At 42.3% G+C, this 15878-nt stretch overlaps 1 protein-coding gene across 16 annotated transcripts in view; it reads right to left on the bottom strand.

The window, feature by feature from the left end:
* The window catches only part of Prpf4b (pre-mRNA processing factor 4B), a 30484-nt gene extending 16863 nt beyond the window's left edge, over positions 1 to 13621 (bottom strand). For 8 of the 16 annotated variants that reach the window (XR_003834648.1, XR_003834649.1, XR_003834651.1 and 5 more), the window contains exons 1-4: positions 13427 to 13593; positions 4709 to 5905; positions 2661 to 2834; positions 1247 to 1402 (exon numbers count right to left, since the gene is read on the bottom strand). Coding sequence is in view for 4 of the 16 variants with exons in the window: in XM_029468278.1 (XP_029324138.1) it covers positions 1247 to 1402; positions 2661 to 2834; positions 4709 to 5905; positions 13427 to 13467 (1568 nt within the window). In the remaining 12 variants the exon portion in view is untranslated. Of the gene's footprint in view, positions 1 to 1246; positions 1403 to 2660; positions 2835 to 4708; positions 5906 to 7931; positions 8028 to 13426 lie in introns of all 16 variants that reach the window. The other 8 variants (XR_003834642.1, XR_003834643.1, XR_003834646.1 and 5 more) reach the window with 2 other exon arrangements.
* Positions 13622 to 15878: the final 2257 nt, after the last annotated feature.

The raw sequence follows: 15878 nt of genomic DNA, 5'->3' as shown, positions 1-15878 counted from the left end.
ACTCTTTTGTGACTGCTCTGATCTACATTTTCTCATCTCTAAGGCAAAGGCGGAACAGATAAGCTGACTTTTTTTTTCCCCTGGGTCACAGAAAGCTCATGGAAGCTTCTGGTCTATTTCCTATCAAAAATGCAAGCAGGTTGTGGTGCCTCCTACAAACCCAGCAAAAACCAACATGATAAACAAAAAAGGATATAAAAAGGATACAAAAACTTGACTCTTTTCAGATGGACATGGCTCAATGTCCAATTCTACCTGGATTGCCCGCCCACATGTTCTTCAAGGACCTCCCCAATCTTTATGAATCACCACTGAGTAGTCTCTGAGTACTATATGTGCACACTGAGTAGTCTCTGAGTACTATATGTGTACACTGAGTAGTTTATGAGTACTATGTGTACACTGAGTAGTCTCTGAGTACTATGTGTACACTGAGTAGTTTCTGAGTACTATATGTGCACACTGAGTAGTTTATGAGTACTATGTGTACACTGAGTAGTTTATGAGTACAGTATGTGCACACTGAGTAGTCTCTGAGTACCATGTGTGCACACTGAGGAGTTTAACACATTGTACACTGTGACTATACCAAGCTCTACACAGAACCCTTCTCCTGCCCAGCTTCCTCAATCACAGAACCAACAGTGGCTCCTTAGTTCAAGCACTGCTGATTTTAGGGGTGGACTGTTTTGTGAGGGAATTGGCTGTGCATTGGTCTTCTGCCACCAGGTGACAACATGTCTTCAGATATGAATAAAATGTCTCCAGGGAGGCAAGAAGTGCTACTGAGAAACACTCTTAGCTTTGCTTCTGAGATAGTGCTTTTAGAAGCTTGCATTTTAAAACATTTTCTAATGCTTCAGAAAACTTAAGTCATTTGAACTGTTTCTCTATCTCATTGTAACAGATATACTGCCCACCAACTAGTCCAATGGAAAAGCATGCAACATCTGACATAAACTGAAAAGTCTAAATTTTGTATAGAAACTTCTTCCCCTAAACTGGTCCGCTCTTTCTAATAAAAACAAAAGGAAGACAGTAAAATGATGGCCCAATAGTCAACTCAAATCTAGAAAAAGCAGAGCCCTTAAGTTCTGAAAAACATACCTAATAAGCACAGAACGTTAGCTTTTAAATTCAGGATGAAATTGGGTATTCACTTATGACAGTTAGGCAGAAACTGATGCCCTCCAGTACACCAATCTTCCTAAACTAGAATCATGAAATGGTAACAGTCCGTTCTTACTTATCATCAGATGAAGACTCTTGCTCAACTTTCATTCCTTCTGAGAGACTTCCTTTAAATTTATCTTCCTTTACTTTGCTTCTGCTCCTTCTCCTATGACCACCCCGTGATCGAGACCTTCTCCTCAAGCGTGACCTGCTCCTTCGGCTCCTATCTCTATTTGAAAGAAAAAAAAAGGGACATATGAATATTTGTTAAAGTTTCAAATAAAGTGAGCAAACACCAGCATGTGTGGGGAAGAATAAAAGGTGACTTTGAACTCAATGCTCAATTTTTCTGTGAACCTTATGTCTTCTGTATTGTCTGGTTGTGTATCTACTGTCAAGCTAAAGTCATCAGAGAAAGGCTCTCCATTTTAGGAAATGCTTCGATGAGATCCAGCTATAAGGCATTTTCTCAATTAGTGATCGATGGGGGAGGGCCCAGCCCACTGAGGCTGGTACCATCCCTTGGCTGGTGGTCCTAGGTTCTCTAAGAAGGCAGCCTGAGCAAGCCATGGGAAGCCAGCCAATAAGCAACATCCCTCCATGGCCTCTGCATCAGCTCCTGCATCCAGATGCCTGCCCTGCTTAGGGTTTTTGTCCTGACATCCTTCAATGACAGACTATAGATTCAGAAGTATAAGCTGCATAAATCCTTTCCGCCCCAATTTTCTTTTTGGGTCACTGTGTTTTATTGTAGTAAAAGAAACTTAAACCAAGACGCCTTCAAAATCTACTCTATTAAAGAAAGGTTTCCAGACATGGTGATACAACATATAATCCCAGCACTCGGAAGGAGGATATGAGGACTGGGAATAGCAAGACTCAAATTCTTTAATAATTTGTTTTTAAAGGTTTTGTTTGTGAGGGCCTAAATGAATGTATGTATGTGTACAACTGGTATCCGCAGAGCTGTGTATCTCCTGGAGCTGGAGTTACATGTGGTTGTGGTCACATGACATAAATGTTGGGACCCAAATTTGGGTCTTCTGAAAGAGCAGCTGAGCCATCTCCCTAGACCTTTAACTGAATTCTTAAAGACCAATAGTTTGTATAAATTTCAAAGGAAACTATGCTAAAGAAAACTGTGTTGGGCTGGAGAAATGGCTCAGCAGTTAAGAGCACTGGCTGCTCTTCCAGAGGACCTGGGTTCAATTCCCAGTACCCACATATCTGTAACTCCGGTTCCAGGGGACCTGACACCCTATGCAAATATACATGCAAGCAAAACACCAATGCACGTAAGAGTAAAAATTAAGAAGATGAAAACTGTGTGCAGTATCCCAGGCTGGCAGAGGAAGCTATGGGATCACAATTAAAATGTTTCAGAGAAAAATGGTCTGTGGGAAAACCTTACAATGCAGCTAACTTAAGTTTCCAAATGAGCCAAAGGTTAAGGAATGGAGAAGACAGCATTGGTCCTTTATATTTACCTTCTCCGAGGAGACCTGCTTCTTCTTCTAGGAGACCTGCTGCGTCTCAATGGGGAACGGGATCTCCTTCTAATGGGAGACCTACTTCTTCTTCGGGTTGGAGACCACCTATTGATGGGGCTGGCATCTTTTGACCGTTCACATCTACCAAGGATATCATCTCGAGGTCGTGTTCTTAAGGGAACAAACGCAAGTTCAGAGAAAACACACCAAACTAAAAATATCTGTTTGACATTTAAAAGGAGTAAGATTCACAAACGTAATGCGAGTAACTGACTAAATTACTTTGAATCACTATTTAAAGTCAGATGACCCCATTAGCATCATGGTGTTAGAGGAGGCATACAATAAGTTTATTTCCCATAACTTCAAAATTTAAGAATTTAAAAACTATTTATATGTTAAAAAGAAACTTTAATTTTATGTACAACTCAAAAGAAATGTTCCTAAATGGGTCATAATAGCCTACTTCCTCATTCTGAATTGTCTACATATTGACATTTCTATGCTTAAGATTCTTATTTTGTTTGCTTATATATGTGGACAGGTGAGTGTCAGCACACATGTGGAAGTCAGAGTTAACTTGAACTTTCTAAGATACTACTGTACATATAAGGAGACTGAACAAATCCACTTCTATGATTTATTCTACGAAGAAGCCTCAAACATAACCAACAGATATCTGTATGCAATTGTGAAAAATAAACCCATGTAATATGTTTATCAGCAAATATGGAACTTCTACACTGTAACAGATACATATATTTATGTATGTGTGTATATGTTTACACACACACATATATCTTATACTGTTACCAAAGCATGTTTTCCAAAAAGGAAAAAAAGTATACCATCTATATTTTGAGATAAATTAGAAGACTCCATTTATAAGAAAATGTGCACATTAAGTGGGCTGGGGAGTCCAAGAACTTATAGATTTCTACATTATTTGGCTTTTTCTTTAATCTGAACTTCTACAATTAAAAAAAAAGTCAGGGGCATTTTGAATAAATTCTTAAGGTTGGCCTTTAATAAAACTTTCAAACTGGAATACCAAGGCTGACTAAGAAACACTTGAGATAAAAACGATCAGCAAACCTAACAGCCTCAAAGCAGAAACTAAAGGCAAGTGACAGATTTATGTAACACTATTCCTTAAGTGAGGGAGGGGTAAACAGCCTCCTGAGATGGCACTTTGACAACTCTCTTCAAAGGTCTCAGAATGTGAGGATGGAGACTGCAAGATCAACTTAGAGTTACACTGAACACATTAACAGGAATGAGTAAACAGAATTCATACCATCTTTGCAAGCCAACATCTTTTGTAAAACTTGACTAATTTGATTAATTTCAAAATGCACAATTCCTATACATAATAAACAAGTTTCTAAAATGCCTCTCCTATTTCCCTCAAATTTAGTTCTATGATCCCAGCCAATCGTTTGATTGTACACTATACAAAACTTAGGGCCAGCATGGTGAGACACATCTTCAATCCCAGCAGTTAGGAGGCTGAAGAGAGAGTATTAAATTTGAGGCCAGTCACAGCTCTTTCATTAGACCATGTCTCAAAACCCTCCCCACCAAAAAGGAAAAAAAAAAGTTTATGAAGGGCTCCCTCTCACTAAAATAATCCCATTTAGATTCTAGAAAACTGCTTAGATTTACATGGTTGATTGAGTAAGTTAGAGGCTAAATTAAGTCAGGAACTTGAAAAAAAATAGTCATTAAACTATTCTTAAAGCATAAATTATGATTAAAAAACTTTAGTGTTAATAAAATTAATGCACTACATTATATTGAGTTATGAAACCCATCACTATCTCACTTAAAAATTATCTTTATATTCACTTTTTTCCTTTAAAATATAAATTGCTGCCAGGCAGTGGTAGTGCTCGCCTTTAATCCCAGCTCTTGGGAGGCAGAGGCAGGTTGATTTCTGAGTTCAAGGCCAGCCTGGTCTACAGAGTGAAAAAAAAAATATATATATATATATAATATAATATAAATTGTTAGTAAAAAGCATGACTGTTTCGTGAACAGGTTACCTCGGAGAAGAAAGTCGTCTCCTCTCTGGTTCTCTCCGTTTTCTTTCTAAGGATCGGCTCTTGGCCCTTCTGCCTGGAGACAGAGTTCGAGAAGGCGATTTGCTCTGCTTAGATCTTCTGTCATTGAGAAGCGGAGACCTACTTCTTCTCGACTTGTCTCGAAGTTTTGGAGACAAACTTCTTCTTTTAGGACTACGGCCAGGTCTTCTACTGGGTGACCTATTTTCCTTCCCAGAAGAAGCATCCTTTGAAGGTGATTTAATTGGCTTCTTTTCTTTGTCAATTTCAGATCGTTTTGATTTCCGCTCTTTGGACCTTGACCTTCTGTCTTTGGATTTATCTCTTAAGTCAACTGGGGACTTGGATTTTTTAGATCTATCTCGACTCCTTTCATTTACAATTGGTGATTTTTTCCTATCCTTTATTTTGCCTTTCTCTTCACTCTTCACCTTCTCCTCAGCAGGAGATCTGGCCTTCCCCACTTTCTCTTGGGACCGCCGTCTGAGTGGAGGGGACTTTGACTTTCTAGCTTGGTCTTGAGACTTGCTTCTTTTGGACGGGCTTTTGGATTTTCTCCTCTCCTTGGACTTGCTCCTGTTTGCTTTCTCTCTCACCATTTCCACAGCGCCCTTGCTTTTCCTCTTGTCCGACCTATGCCTGGTCCGTTCTTTGGATCTGCTCTTACTTCGCTTTTTTGCGCTATTTTTGTTGTCCGTAATTTCAAGTTTTCCCCGAGTACTGGAAGACCTGGTACTGGACCTGTTCCCATTTCTTGCCTTTTCATGAATCTCTCCTTCTTCTTCAGAACCAGACTCATAGCCTTGCAAAATGAGCCCCATTCCAGACTGGACCTTCCCCTCCATTAACTCATTATCGAGCTCAGCTTTAATCAAGGCTCTCTGCTTTTCCAAGTCTTCCAGCAAAGCTAAATCATCAAGCTTAGTTCTTTTTGCAGGGGACAGGCCTTCTTTGTCGGAAGCATCGATAACTTCTTTCCGTTTGTGTTTCTTATGCTTATGCTTATGTTTGTGTTTTTTATCCCTATCGTCTTCTGAGGAATGTTTATGTTTCTTATGTTTACTTCTGTGTTTATGCTTCTTTTTTTTGTGACGACTGTGTTTATTTTGAGATTGGTCTTCTGATACTTCTCCATTTTCTTCATTTACACTCTTTTCAGAATTATCAGCATCATCCATCCTATAAATGTACAAAGCACATTTTATAATCATAGTATTTACCCAGCATTCAGTTATAACAACAGTAATGATAAAATGAATCTCAGTGTAACACAACCGAGTCACTAAAATGTTGTAAGTTTCAGGTATTTTATTTAAAGGAAGCAAATGACTGGAGCTGAGGTGGTGGAGACATAACAACCTGTCTTAATACCTGAATTAAAATCTAAAAGTATTACATGAAATATATTATGGAGTATGGCTTTGAAAAACATTATTTAACTGAAAGAAATCAAACCAGCAACAAAATCCAATTTAATTTTAGTTATACAGAAACTCCAGTAATTTGATTTTAAACTAGCATTTCTCACAAATACAAAAGGCTCACATTCTCTTTTCATAAGGCATAGATACTAACATACTGAGAAGTTAATCTTTCCACTTGATGCTCAGAAAACTTGGTTGTCAACAATAATCTACCTGTTTACTTACTGTGAACAAATCTCACCTAAACACCTCTTCTTGAAAAAAACTCAATAGCTGATATTGGGTAAATCCAAAGTGGTAGTGTGTCCCCAGAAGCTTCAGAGGAGCACAGTAGTAACAACACAAACACAAAATTCCCATGATCTAAGACTAAACTAGGTGGAATGAGAACTGTGGTGGTTTGAATATGCCTGGCCCATAGTAAGAGGCCCACCGTTAGGTGTGGCCTTGTTGGAGGAAGTACGTTGCTGTGCAGGAGGACTTTGAGGTCTCCTAGTGCTCAAGCTCTGCCTAGGGCAGACGAGAGTCTCCTGCTTGCCTTTGGGTTGCGATGTAGAATTCTCCGTTCCTTCTACAGCACCATATCTGCCTGCATGCTGCCAGCCATAAAACTGACTGAACCTCTGAAACTGTAAGCCAGTCCCAATTAAATGTTTGCCTTTATAAGAATTGCCTTGGGTGCCGGGCGTGGTTACGCTAGTCTTATCACAGCACCTGGGAGGCAGAGGCAGGCGGATTTCTGAATTTGAAGCCAGCCTGGTCTACAGAGTGAGTTCCAGGACAGCCAGGGCTACAGAGAAACCCTGCCTTGGGGGGGGGGGGATAGTCAGCTTAGACTTTCTGACTTCAAAGGATATATGGATATATTCCTGGTACTTTTGTGTAAGTTGGTTATTTTCTTGCAAAAGAAGGAATCATGAGTCTATTCACCAATCACCGAACATTTTTAAATGACCTACTACTACATTCAGGTATTCAGCAAGGTGACTGGAAAATAAAAATGTTCAAGGGCATAGTCACTTCCCTAAGGGAAAGTACAGTAAGGTGGGAAGGAACACCACACAGAACCACCGTGTAACATGGAGAAGTACCAATGACAAAAGACCCAAATGAGGGGGTACTGGAACACAGAAGGGCCATCTAAACCCATATTTGAAAAGAGTCAATAAGGGTGTTTTGTAGATCCCAGGGCAGGGGGGTGTTAGAGGTGTGTGGGGGGGTGGGTACAACCCATTTGTTAACTGGGTACATTGAAGAAAAGATGTTAACTGAGAAGGAATGTGTGCTAAAAAGAATAGGTGGATTAACAGTATCCAAGAGTGGGCAAAAAAATTGGAGAGAAACAGCACTTCAAATAGAGATAGCAAAAGTCATGGCACGTAGAGAAAACCACACTCCAATCATGATGGTCAGGGCATGAAACCTGTAAAGACTCTGATCTAAGGAGGTTTATCTCTCAAGTGAAACAATGCCAAAGCACAAAATATATGTGGTTACATGAGTGAGTGAGACAGAACTGAAAGTCCACTGGGAACCCAAGGGCACAGGAACTGCAGGGTTAGAGTGGGGGCTGGATTATCTACAGGAGCACTGCCATTTCTGGGACTATAGCAGGAGGTGGGGTCTACAGTCTTTTCCTCTAGGTCTCAGTTTTCAATAACTTGGTAGAGGAGAAGGATACAGAATATTTCTGAGTGAGACGTTATCAGGACATCAATGAAGGAGTGAAACACATAGCCACTACACGGCATCAAACAAATGGAACCCTCAAATTTACCCACTTCGATTTTGGCTATGCTGGAGTTTTCTTGCTAGTAGAGTATGAGGTGTCTGTAATCTCAGGTATCTCTTCTGTAAGATGGGAAAAACAACTGTACCTACATAAAAAGATATTAAATGCTTCTTTGTAACAGCGTTTAGCATGAACTAACTGCCCGCCAAGTAAAATGTTATCGTATACACATTAGACAACTACACCTGTTCAAACATACCTTTGGAGATGCAGGGTAGTTACTAAGTTATTGTAAGGAATGCTATCAAAAGCAGCAGATGATTATGAATCAAACTACTTGACTCAAAATGCTGCCCCACATAACACAGCACCTTGGGCAAAGTGCTCCTCTGATGCCATTTTCTTCAGCCATAAGAACTGGATAATCAGTAACACAGACAAATCATAGGTTTGTATGACAATTAGACTAAATGCACATAAAATGTGGTCACGGTAATTACATAAGAACCATGATTTTTGCTTCCTTAGCACCTAGTGCTTCCCAGATTTCTATGTGTACACACTGTACTCCTTGGTACTTAATATGCAATACCTTAAGTAATTGAAATCTGCTCCACCCACCAAAAAAACAAACAAACAAACAAAAAACTGTTGTTTTAAAAATGGTGGGAATAGAATGTTAAAGTATAGCTTAGAAAAGGACTTAATTTTAGGCATGAAATAAGTTTCATTAAGAACTGTGATATATTCTAGGTTTTTTTTAAATCTACAATTTTACAAATAATTTTTTGATGAAAAATTTTACCTTAGGACGACCCAGTATAGGACTTCCAAAATAATCCTATATACTCCTGCAGCAAACTTCTATCTTTTTCAGTTGACCTTTTAAAATAAACTTCAGGAAACAAGAATTATGTCTTATGGTTCCAAGGGCACCTCAGGGGCTTAGTGCTTAGATACTTGGCACGTGTCAAGCCTTGGTTTTGCTACCAATACCACAAGAAATGGGTATATAAATTAAGTGACAGAGAAAGAGCTCATTATCAACATCATTCTCTTAAAGCTTAATAAAAAGCTGCTGGTTAAGACAAATGATGGCTTTTTGGATAGTTTACATGGACAACAAACTGTATAAATCCTATACATATAAATCTATTCTTTATATTTGCATTTTACAATGTAACAAATGGATGTGTATACTTGCCTGTCTACAATAAATATGTCACAAAATAAGTATCAACAACCTACTTGCCTACATTGGTTAACATTCATTTACATCCAGGACTAATGATGGATCTAAAGTGCATATAACACAGAAGGCTTCAGGCTTCAACAGTTTGCTCATTTGTTAAGTTTTACGCTGTAACCTACGGAGATCTTGGGAGGATCTGGCAAAATACAGGACACGGAACACTTTCAAAATAGTATTATCAAAATAAAGTCATCAATTACCATGTACTGGTATCATTTTAACTTTCTTTTCCACAAATGTCAGCTATAGAATAGTGAGGGGCAGGGTAAGATGATGTGACCCTATGTGGCTTAGGACTTTCACTCCTCCTTCACCAGCTTCCAAGTGCTGGGATCACAAGCATGCACCATCATAAGCAGCTCAAAGACTTGTTTAGCCTCACCATACAGCTCTAGCTGTCGTGAAACTCTGAGAAATCTGCCTCCCAAGAGCTGGAATTAAAGGTGTATGGTGTACAACATCAAGCCTGGTTATCAGCAGATAATCCCACTGTCTTAGTCGTGGTTTCTATTTCTGGACAAAACATCATGACCAAGAAGCAAGTTGGGGAAATAGCCAAGATTCTTTTCTGTGGCTGGACTTGGTAATGTGTAAGAGTCACCCACGTGGTACTGGTTTTGACGGCATGAAGGGGTCACACAGAGCAGCTGAGACTGGGCACTGTGAGAGGCCATGGAAGGCCATTAGTGAAGGTGCAGCCTCAGTTGCAATTGATGTCCCAGGACTGAAGGGGTCATGCAAAGGAGTTGAGGCTTAGCACCATGAGGAGAGCCTGTGAGAGGCTATTGGTGAAGCCTAGTCACAGCAGAAGACAGCAGTGTTTGGAGATGCCAATACCATGAGATGACCACCAAGAACAGCAGCAGCAGTGGAGCACAGGCAGCTGGAGCCTAGAAGACAAGCCGTGTGCTACAAAGGGCAGGGCTGGAGAAGTGACCCAAGCCCTTGGAGGAGCCCAGAAGACTGTGAGTTGGATCCCAGATATTGGGCAGTTAGAGTTTAATTTTTGCTTTTGATTGTGACTGTGCCCTGATATTTTCCCCTCTTGAAGGAAGTTTTTTAGTGAAGTCCACAGTTAAGAGACTTTGAATTTTAAAGTACTTTGGATTTTAAAATTGTTTAGATATTGGGGATGAATAAGAAACTAAGGGTTGAGGCTTACTAGTGATGTGTTTGTGTGTCAAGTTGACAAGGGGTCAACTGTACTGGCGAGTTTTGTGTCAACTTGACACAGGCTGGAGTTATCACAGAGAAAGGAGCTTCAGTTAGGGAAATGCCTCCATTTCCAGATCCAGCTGTAAGGCATTTTCTCAATTAGTGATCAAGAGGGGAGGTCCCCTTGTGGGTGGGGCCATTCCTGGGCTGGTAGTCTTGGTTATAAGAGCAGGCTGAGCAAGCCAGGGGAAGCAAGCCAGTAAAGAACATCCCTCCATGGTCTCTGCATCAGCTCCTGCTTTCTGACCTGCTTGAGTTCCAGTCCTGACTTCCCTTGGTGATGAACAGCAGTATGGAAGTATAAGCTGAATAAACCCTTTCCTCCCAACTTACTTCTTGGTCATGATGTTTGTGCAGGAATAGAAACCCTCACTAAGACACCCACCCTTGCTTTTCAAGACAGGAATTCTGTGTAGCCCTGGCTGTCCTCAAACTAGCCCACCTCTACCTGGGCCTCTCGAATGCTGGGAAGGTTTGCACCACCACTGTCCAGCTAGGATAGTCTTTATAAATTTATTTGGGAAGCATTCCATTTATGCCTTATAGGCAAGCAAGCTAGACAATTAAAAAGAAAAAGACAATTCTTTAAAAATATGTCAATATTGAGCAAAGTGCAATGTAAAGGAAGTAACTAAATGACTTTTCTCTTCCAAACTGAAATGCTTTTACAGCAGAATTGATGGAGTCAGGAGTTAGAATGGATCCCAGAGACCAACTGGTCTTAAACCTAGTTTCTGCTTTTCCTTTTCCAAATCATGTTTCAGGAATTAAATTTTAATGTATTATAAACACCACATCAAAAACACATCTTTGGCTGGGCAGGGCAGGGCATGCTTGTAAATGCAACCTTTGGGAGACCTGCCTGAAAGACACAGCCAGCTCAGGGGAGTAAGGTACATCTCCTCGGTAGAACTCAGGGTAGTGCGTGATAGGCTCTGGGTTTACTCCTAGTGTCAGCCCTGCTCAATGATCTCAGGCTGACAATGTGGCTCAGGGGTAAAGTACTTGCTTATTAACATGTGCAAAAGGGTTCTTGGTTTGATCCTTAATTCCCCCTCACTCCCTACAACCATCTTTCTGGGACACTAGCAAACAACATTATTTTAAATCTTAAAGGCACTTGAAGGAGTCACAGTACAGCAGTCGGAAGCTGGCCTTTAGAACCATGTTTACAAAGTTAAATGTGGCTATCACAGTGCGACCTTGAGCAAACTACTTCCATTTCTCTGTGTTAGTTTCATCATCCACAAAATACCAGCAACAACAGGATCTAGCGCCACAGGATTGTTACAAGAATTAATGAGCTACTATTTGAATGATTTGAATAGTACCTGGTCCCTAGTGACTTCGAATACATTTTTTTTTTTTAAGCTGAAGTAAAGAGGCTGACAAATGTACAGGCCATTAAAACAAAAGCCATTTGACCCTTTGAGGAAAATGTAAACTACGTAATATGTGTGCCCTTAATTTTTCTATTTTGAATAGCTTCCCTGTAACTACAAGCTATTCAGAGTAACTCCAAGCCATTTAGGTCAGCAACACACATAGTGCCTGCTTTCATATCAAATTGTTATTTACTCCATTAATTATTTCAAATTAGCAAAAATAGGACACATTGAGAAGAATTCCATTTACACAATTTCTGTGGGGGAAGGGAGGATAAATTAAAAACTACCGTCAGTGTTATGTAGTTGCCAGAGCCTAAACAAACCCACGCTTATAAAGATAGGATTAAATACGCAAATAATAGCGCTGACTCTGACTCAAAATAAATGTGAGTGAACTCTCCCCTCAAATTAAGTGAATGGACATAATACCAAGAACTTTTCAGATTGCCAGAACACTACTTAGCTGTACAGTCGAAGACACCCATCAAGCTAAACTAACATCCTGTAACTGCCACACCATGAACTTGGACAATAAGCTATCTTAAAATCCTATCTGTTCTCTGCTAAGCCCAACTGTCACAGCCACAATGCAACTTTCAAACATACTTAATAAAAAACAAATTTTCTGTCAAGCTGAGTAAAGTAAATGGCAGGGGAACCCCAAACTAGACTCTCAGCAAAGAAACCAAGCTATCTGTCACAAGTTGCTGGAAACGGTATCAAACACTTTCCTAAACAGGCTGAAAACATAGATAATACAGATGTAAGGGGGGGGGGGGGTTGCTGTTGCCACCCAGTCTTCAGTGGTATTCTCTTTAAAGTTAAGCTTTCCTCGAATAAACGTGGGAAACAAAACATTGCTCTTATTTAAGCAACAGCTAGTCCTTTTGCTTATTCAAGGATGTGTTCTCTTGGCTTCAAAAACTTCTATAGTCGCTTAATTAAAAACACCGATTAGAATGGTTTAGAAGTAGCAACGATTCCTAATACTTCTCCCATGTCCCTTCCTAAAGGCAAAAACAAACAAGGGCAAAAAACTGCCAGGCCTCAAAACCCAGGTAGTCTACCTTACTTTGCCTCAAGTTTGAAAGTTAGAAATAAGCTACCAATGGACAGAGAAATACCGGGTTGTGGTTGGAAGGAAGAGTAAAGGGCAAAGGACTTCGCTAGCACAATTTCCGGGACAGTCAAAAGTGTGACCCTAGCACCCTCGTCTCTGCTTTTACCATCAGCAGGATCGCAAGGATAGCATATGCGTTAGGAAAGCGGGGCTTAGCCTGCCGGCCGCCACTGTCCCTCGGGTCCCTTTAGGGAAGGAGATCGCCGAGGGTTGAGATCGGAGAGCTCCACGGTCCCCCAGGGAGGAGCAGGAAGGCGCGACCTCAGGGCAGCAGCAGCCACCACGCAAACTGGACCTGTAGAGGCCGCTCGTGCCGCCGCCTCCCGGGGCAACGACGCGCAGCAGGCCGCGCTGTCGGCACCCCAACAGCCACGGCCCCACCGGCAGCAAAGCCCGGGCCGCTCCCACGCCTCCTGCCGCACCACCCCCGGCGCGCGGCAAGGCAAAGTTTGGCTGTCGCCGTTAGGCCTGAACTTTCCCGCCCGTCGCGCAGGTCGCCGCCGCCGCCGCGGTCCCCCGCACTGCCGGCCTGGAGGCCCAGCTCCGACCCACCCGCGCGGTGCACTTACTCAGCTTGCTCCCGCAGCGACGGGGGCTCCGTGGCGGCCATCTTGAACTCCCCGACTCCTCCGCGATGCTGGCGGCGGCTCGGCGAACCGTGGACGCCAGTGGAAGCGGAGGAAGAAGGGACAAGCAGCCGCGCATGTGCGGAGCACGTAGAGAAAAGCGGCACTCGGGAGTCCGCGCTAAGAATCCGGATAGAAAAACTCGGCGTCCGGGGGCGGGGCGCGGGGGCGTGACGTAACTTCCGGGGCTAGGGGGCGGGCCTTGGGAAGAAGAAGGCCTGATTCACTTAGAGCGCTGGTTGTGTGTGCAAGTGTGAGTGTGTAAGTGTAGGGACCTGCTGGAGACAGGAGCAAAGAAAGGGGTCGGGTGCATTGCTGAGAGCTGATTCTCCTTGTGATCCAGTAGTGGGTGAAACCTGCTGTGTCTCTCCTTGTTGCTGATTGGTTAGCGGAGAGCTCTTAGACCTGGCCTAATTTAAACAGCCAGAATATCTGCCAGGTCCCCTTTTGACCTTCTGTTCTTTATGGTATGCTTTATATGGGAATTAAGTTTTCTGTTTCTGGGAGGAATAAGTTGGAGATAATGGACGTCGTCTGATACTGAAATAAGACCGATTTCCGATTTACAGACACCATTCTTCACAGAGTAAAATAAAGCACTTCTAGGCCCGGACACACAAAATAGATGTAATAAAATTGCTCTTGCCGGGCGTGGTGGCGCACGCCTTTAATCCCAGCACTCAGGAGGCAGAGGCAAGCGGATTTCTGAGCTCAAGGCCAGCCTGGTCTACAGAGTGAGTTCCAGGACAGCCAGGGCTACACAGAGAAACCCTGTCTCGAAAACCCAATCAATCAACAAATAAATAAATAAACAAAATAAAGCACTTTTTAGAAGTGGAGCTGGTGCTGGAAAACTTTTCCATGGAAGATTTTCTTTTTCACCAAGTTCATTTCCACGCTATTACGAATTGGAGAGTGAAATCGATGCCTAAAGGCATCCCAAGCTGTTACTGTTAGCAGATATTGAAACATTAGCTTAATCGTGCAGGAAACATTTACAAAGTGACAGGCCAGACAATTACAATTCCTTGTTTTTTTGTTGTTGTTGTTTTGTTTTTTTGTTGTTGTTGTTTTGTTTTTTTCCCCCGCTTGGGGCCCTGGTAAAGGAACGGCCGGACCCATGGCCGCAGTTTCCGCGGATCAGGACGGAAGTGAGCGCTGCACCGCGGAACCAGCTTCCCGGAAGTCTTTTGGCCAGCCGGAGAGACGCATGCGTGCTGGTGGCCAGAAGAAAGCGTGGGCGTGTTCAAAGCTACCCGCGGCGGTTGTGGCGTTAGTACCGCGGCCGGCAGCTATGGGGAGGCCCTCCCAGTTCCCTGCTCCTGCTCAGCCTGTCTCCGCCTCCCGATCTCAGCCCCGACCTCTCCACTGCGGCAACGTCAGCACAGCGGCTTGCCAAGATTGCGTCTGTGCGTACCCCAAGATCCCTCAAGTAGAGAGAGGTCCGCCTTGTTCGGTGACACCGTGGAGACCACAGCGCTTGGCACGGCGCCGGCAGACAATGCAAAAAGTTGAGGCTTTGGAGGCAAGCGTGTCTTTGTGAAAGTTTCATCTTTTCCTACCATCTGTGGTTGCTTCAAGTATTATTCCAAACGAGCTGGGCATTCTTTAAATAATTGAAAAATATATTTGAAATATGTGTATTTCTGTGGAGAGCTATTAATCTCGTACACGGTTACCATGGAACCCAGTGAGCTCTCAATAGGCTAATTGTAACAGACTACAAACAAATTACGAGCATCGTAAAACCCTTTGACTCTTGGAGTTTCCAGGTGTCTTTGAAGAGTGTAGAAGCCATTTGGGCAGCACTTAGGTTTAAAATTGGGATTTGGACCTTTAATGGGAAGACGCCAAACTGGTGTTAACACGCTTGAGGCATCGTGCCTGTCTTAGTGTAATTTTTTGTTGTTTTAAAATAGTTCTGTGCATTTGTGAATTTGGACAAACTCAAAGGAAAATCATCCCCCAAGTGGATAATTCCACGTTGAACCAGCCCGAACATGTTGGATTATTTTTAGCCCTTTCCTATGTGAAATATTAAATTTTCACACTCGTGTACACAGTGTCATCGCTTGCTTTTTTTCCCACAGCAGTTCTCAATTTTTGCTTCATTCTGGTTTGCCAAGCATCTTTTAACTACATTGTTGTCCTTGTTACTAGGTATCTAGATTGTATCCGCTTTGCAGCAGTATTAACCATAAAGAGAAACACCTAGAACAATGTTCTAAAACAAAGTAAGGGCTGGCTGGGAGGTGGCTCAAGTGGGAAAAGATGCCTGTCAAGAGACCTGAGGGCTGGGCGGTGGTGTGGTACACACCTTTAATCCCAGCACTTGGGAGGCAGAGGCAGGCAGATTTCTGAGTTCAAGGCCAGCCTGGTCTACAGAGTGAGTTCC

The sequence above is a fragment of the Mus caroli genome, chromosome 13 (genome assembly GCF_900094665.2).
Source record: "Mus caroli chromosome 13, CAROLI_EIJ_v1.1, whole genome shotgun sequence".
NCBI classification, from domain to species: Eukaryota; Metazoa; Chordata; class Mammalia; order Rodentia; family Muridae; genus Mus; species Mus caroli.
The sequence above is the reverse complement of the archived record's forward strand: the minus strand, read 5'-3'. Positions and strand labels throughout refer to the sequence as shown.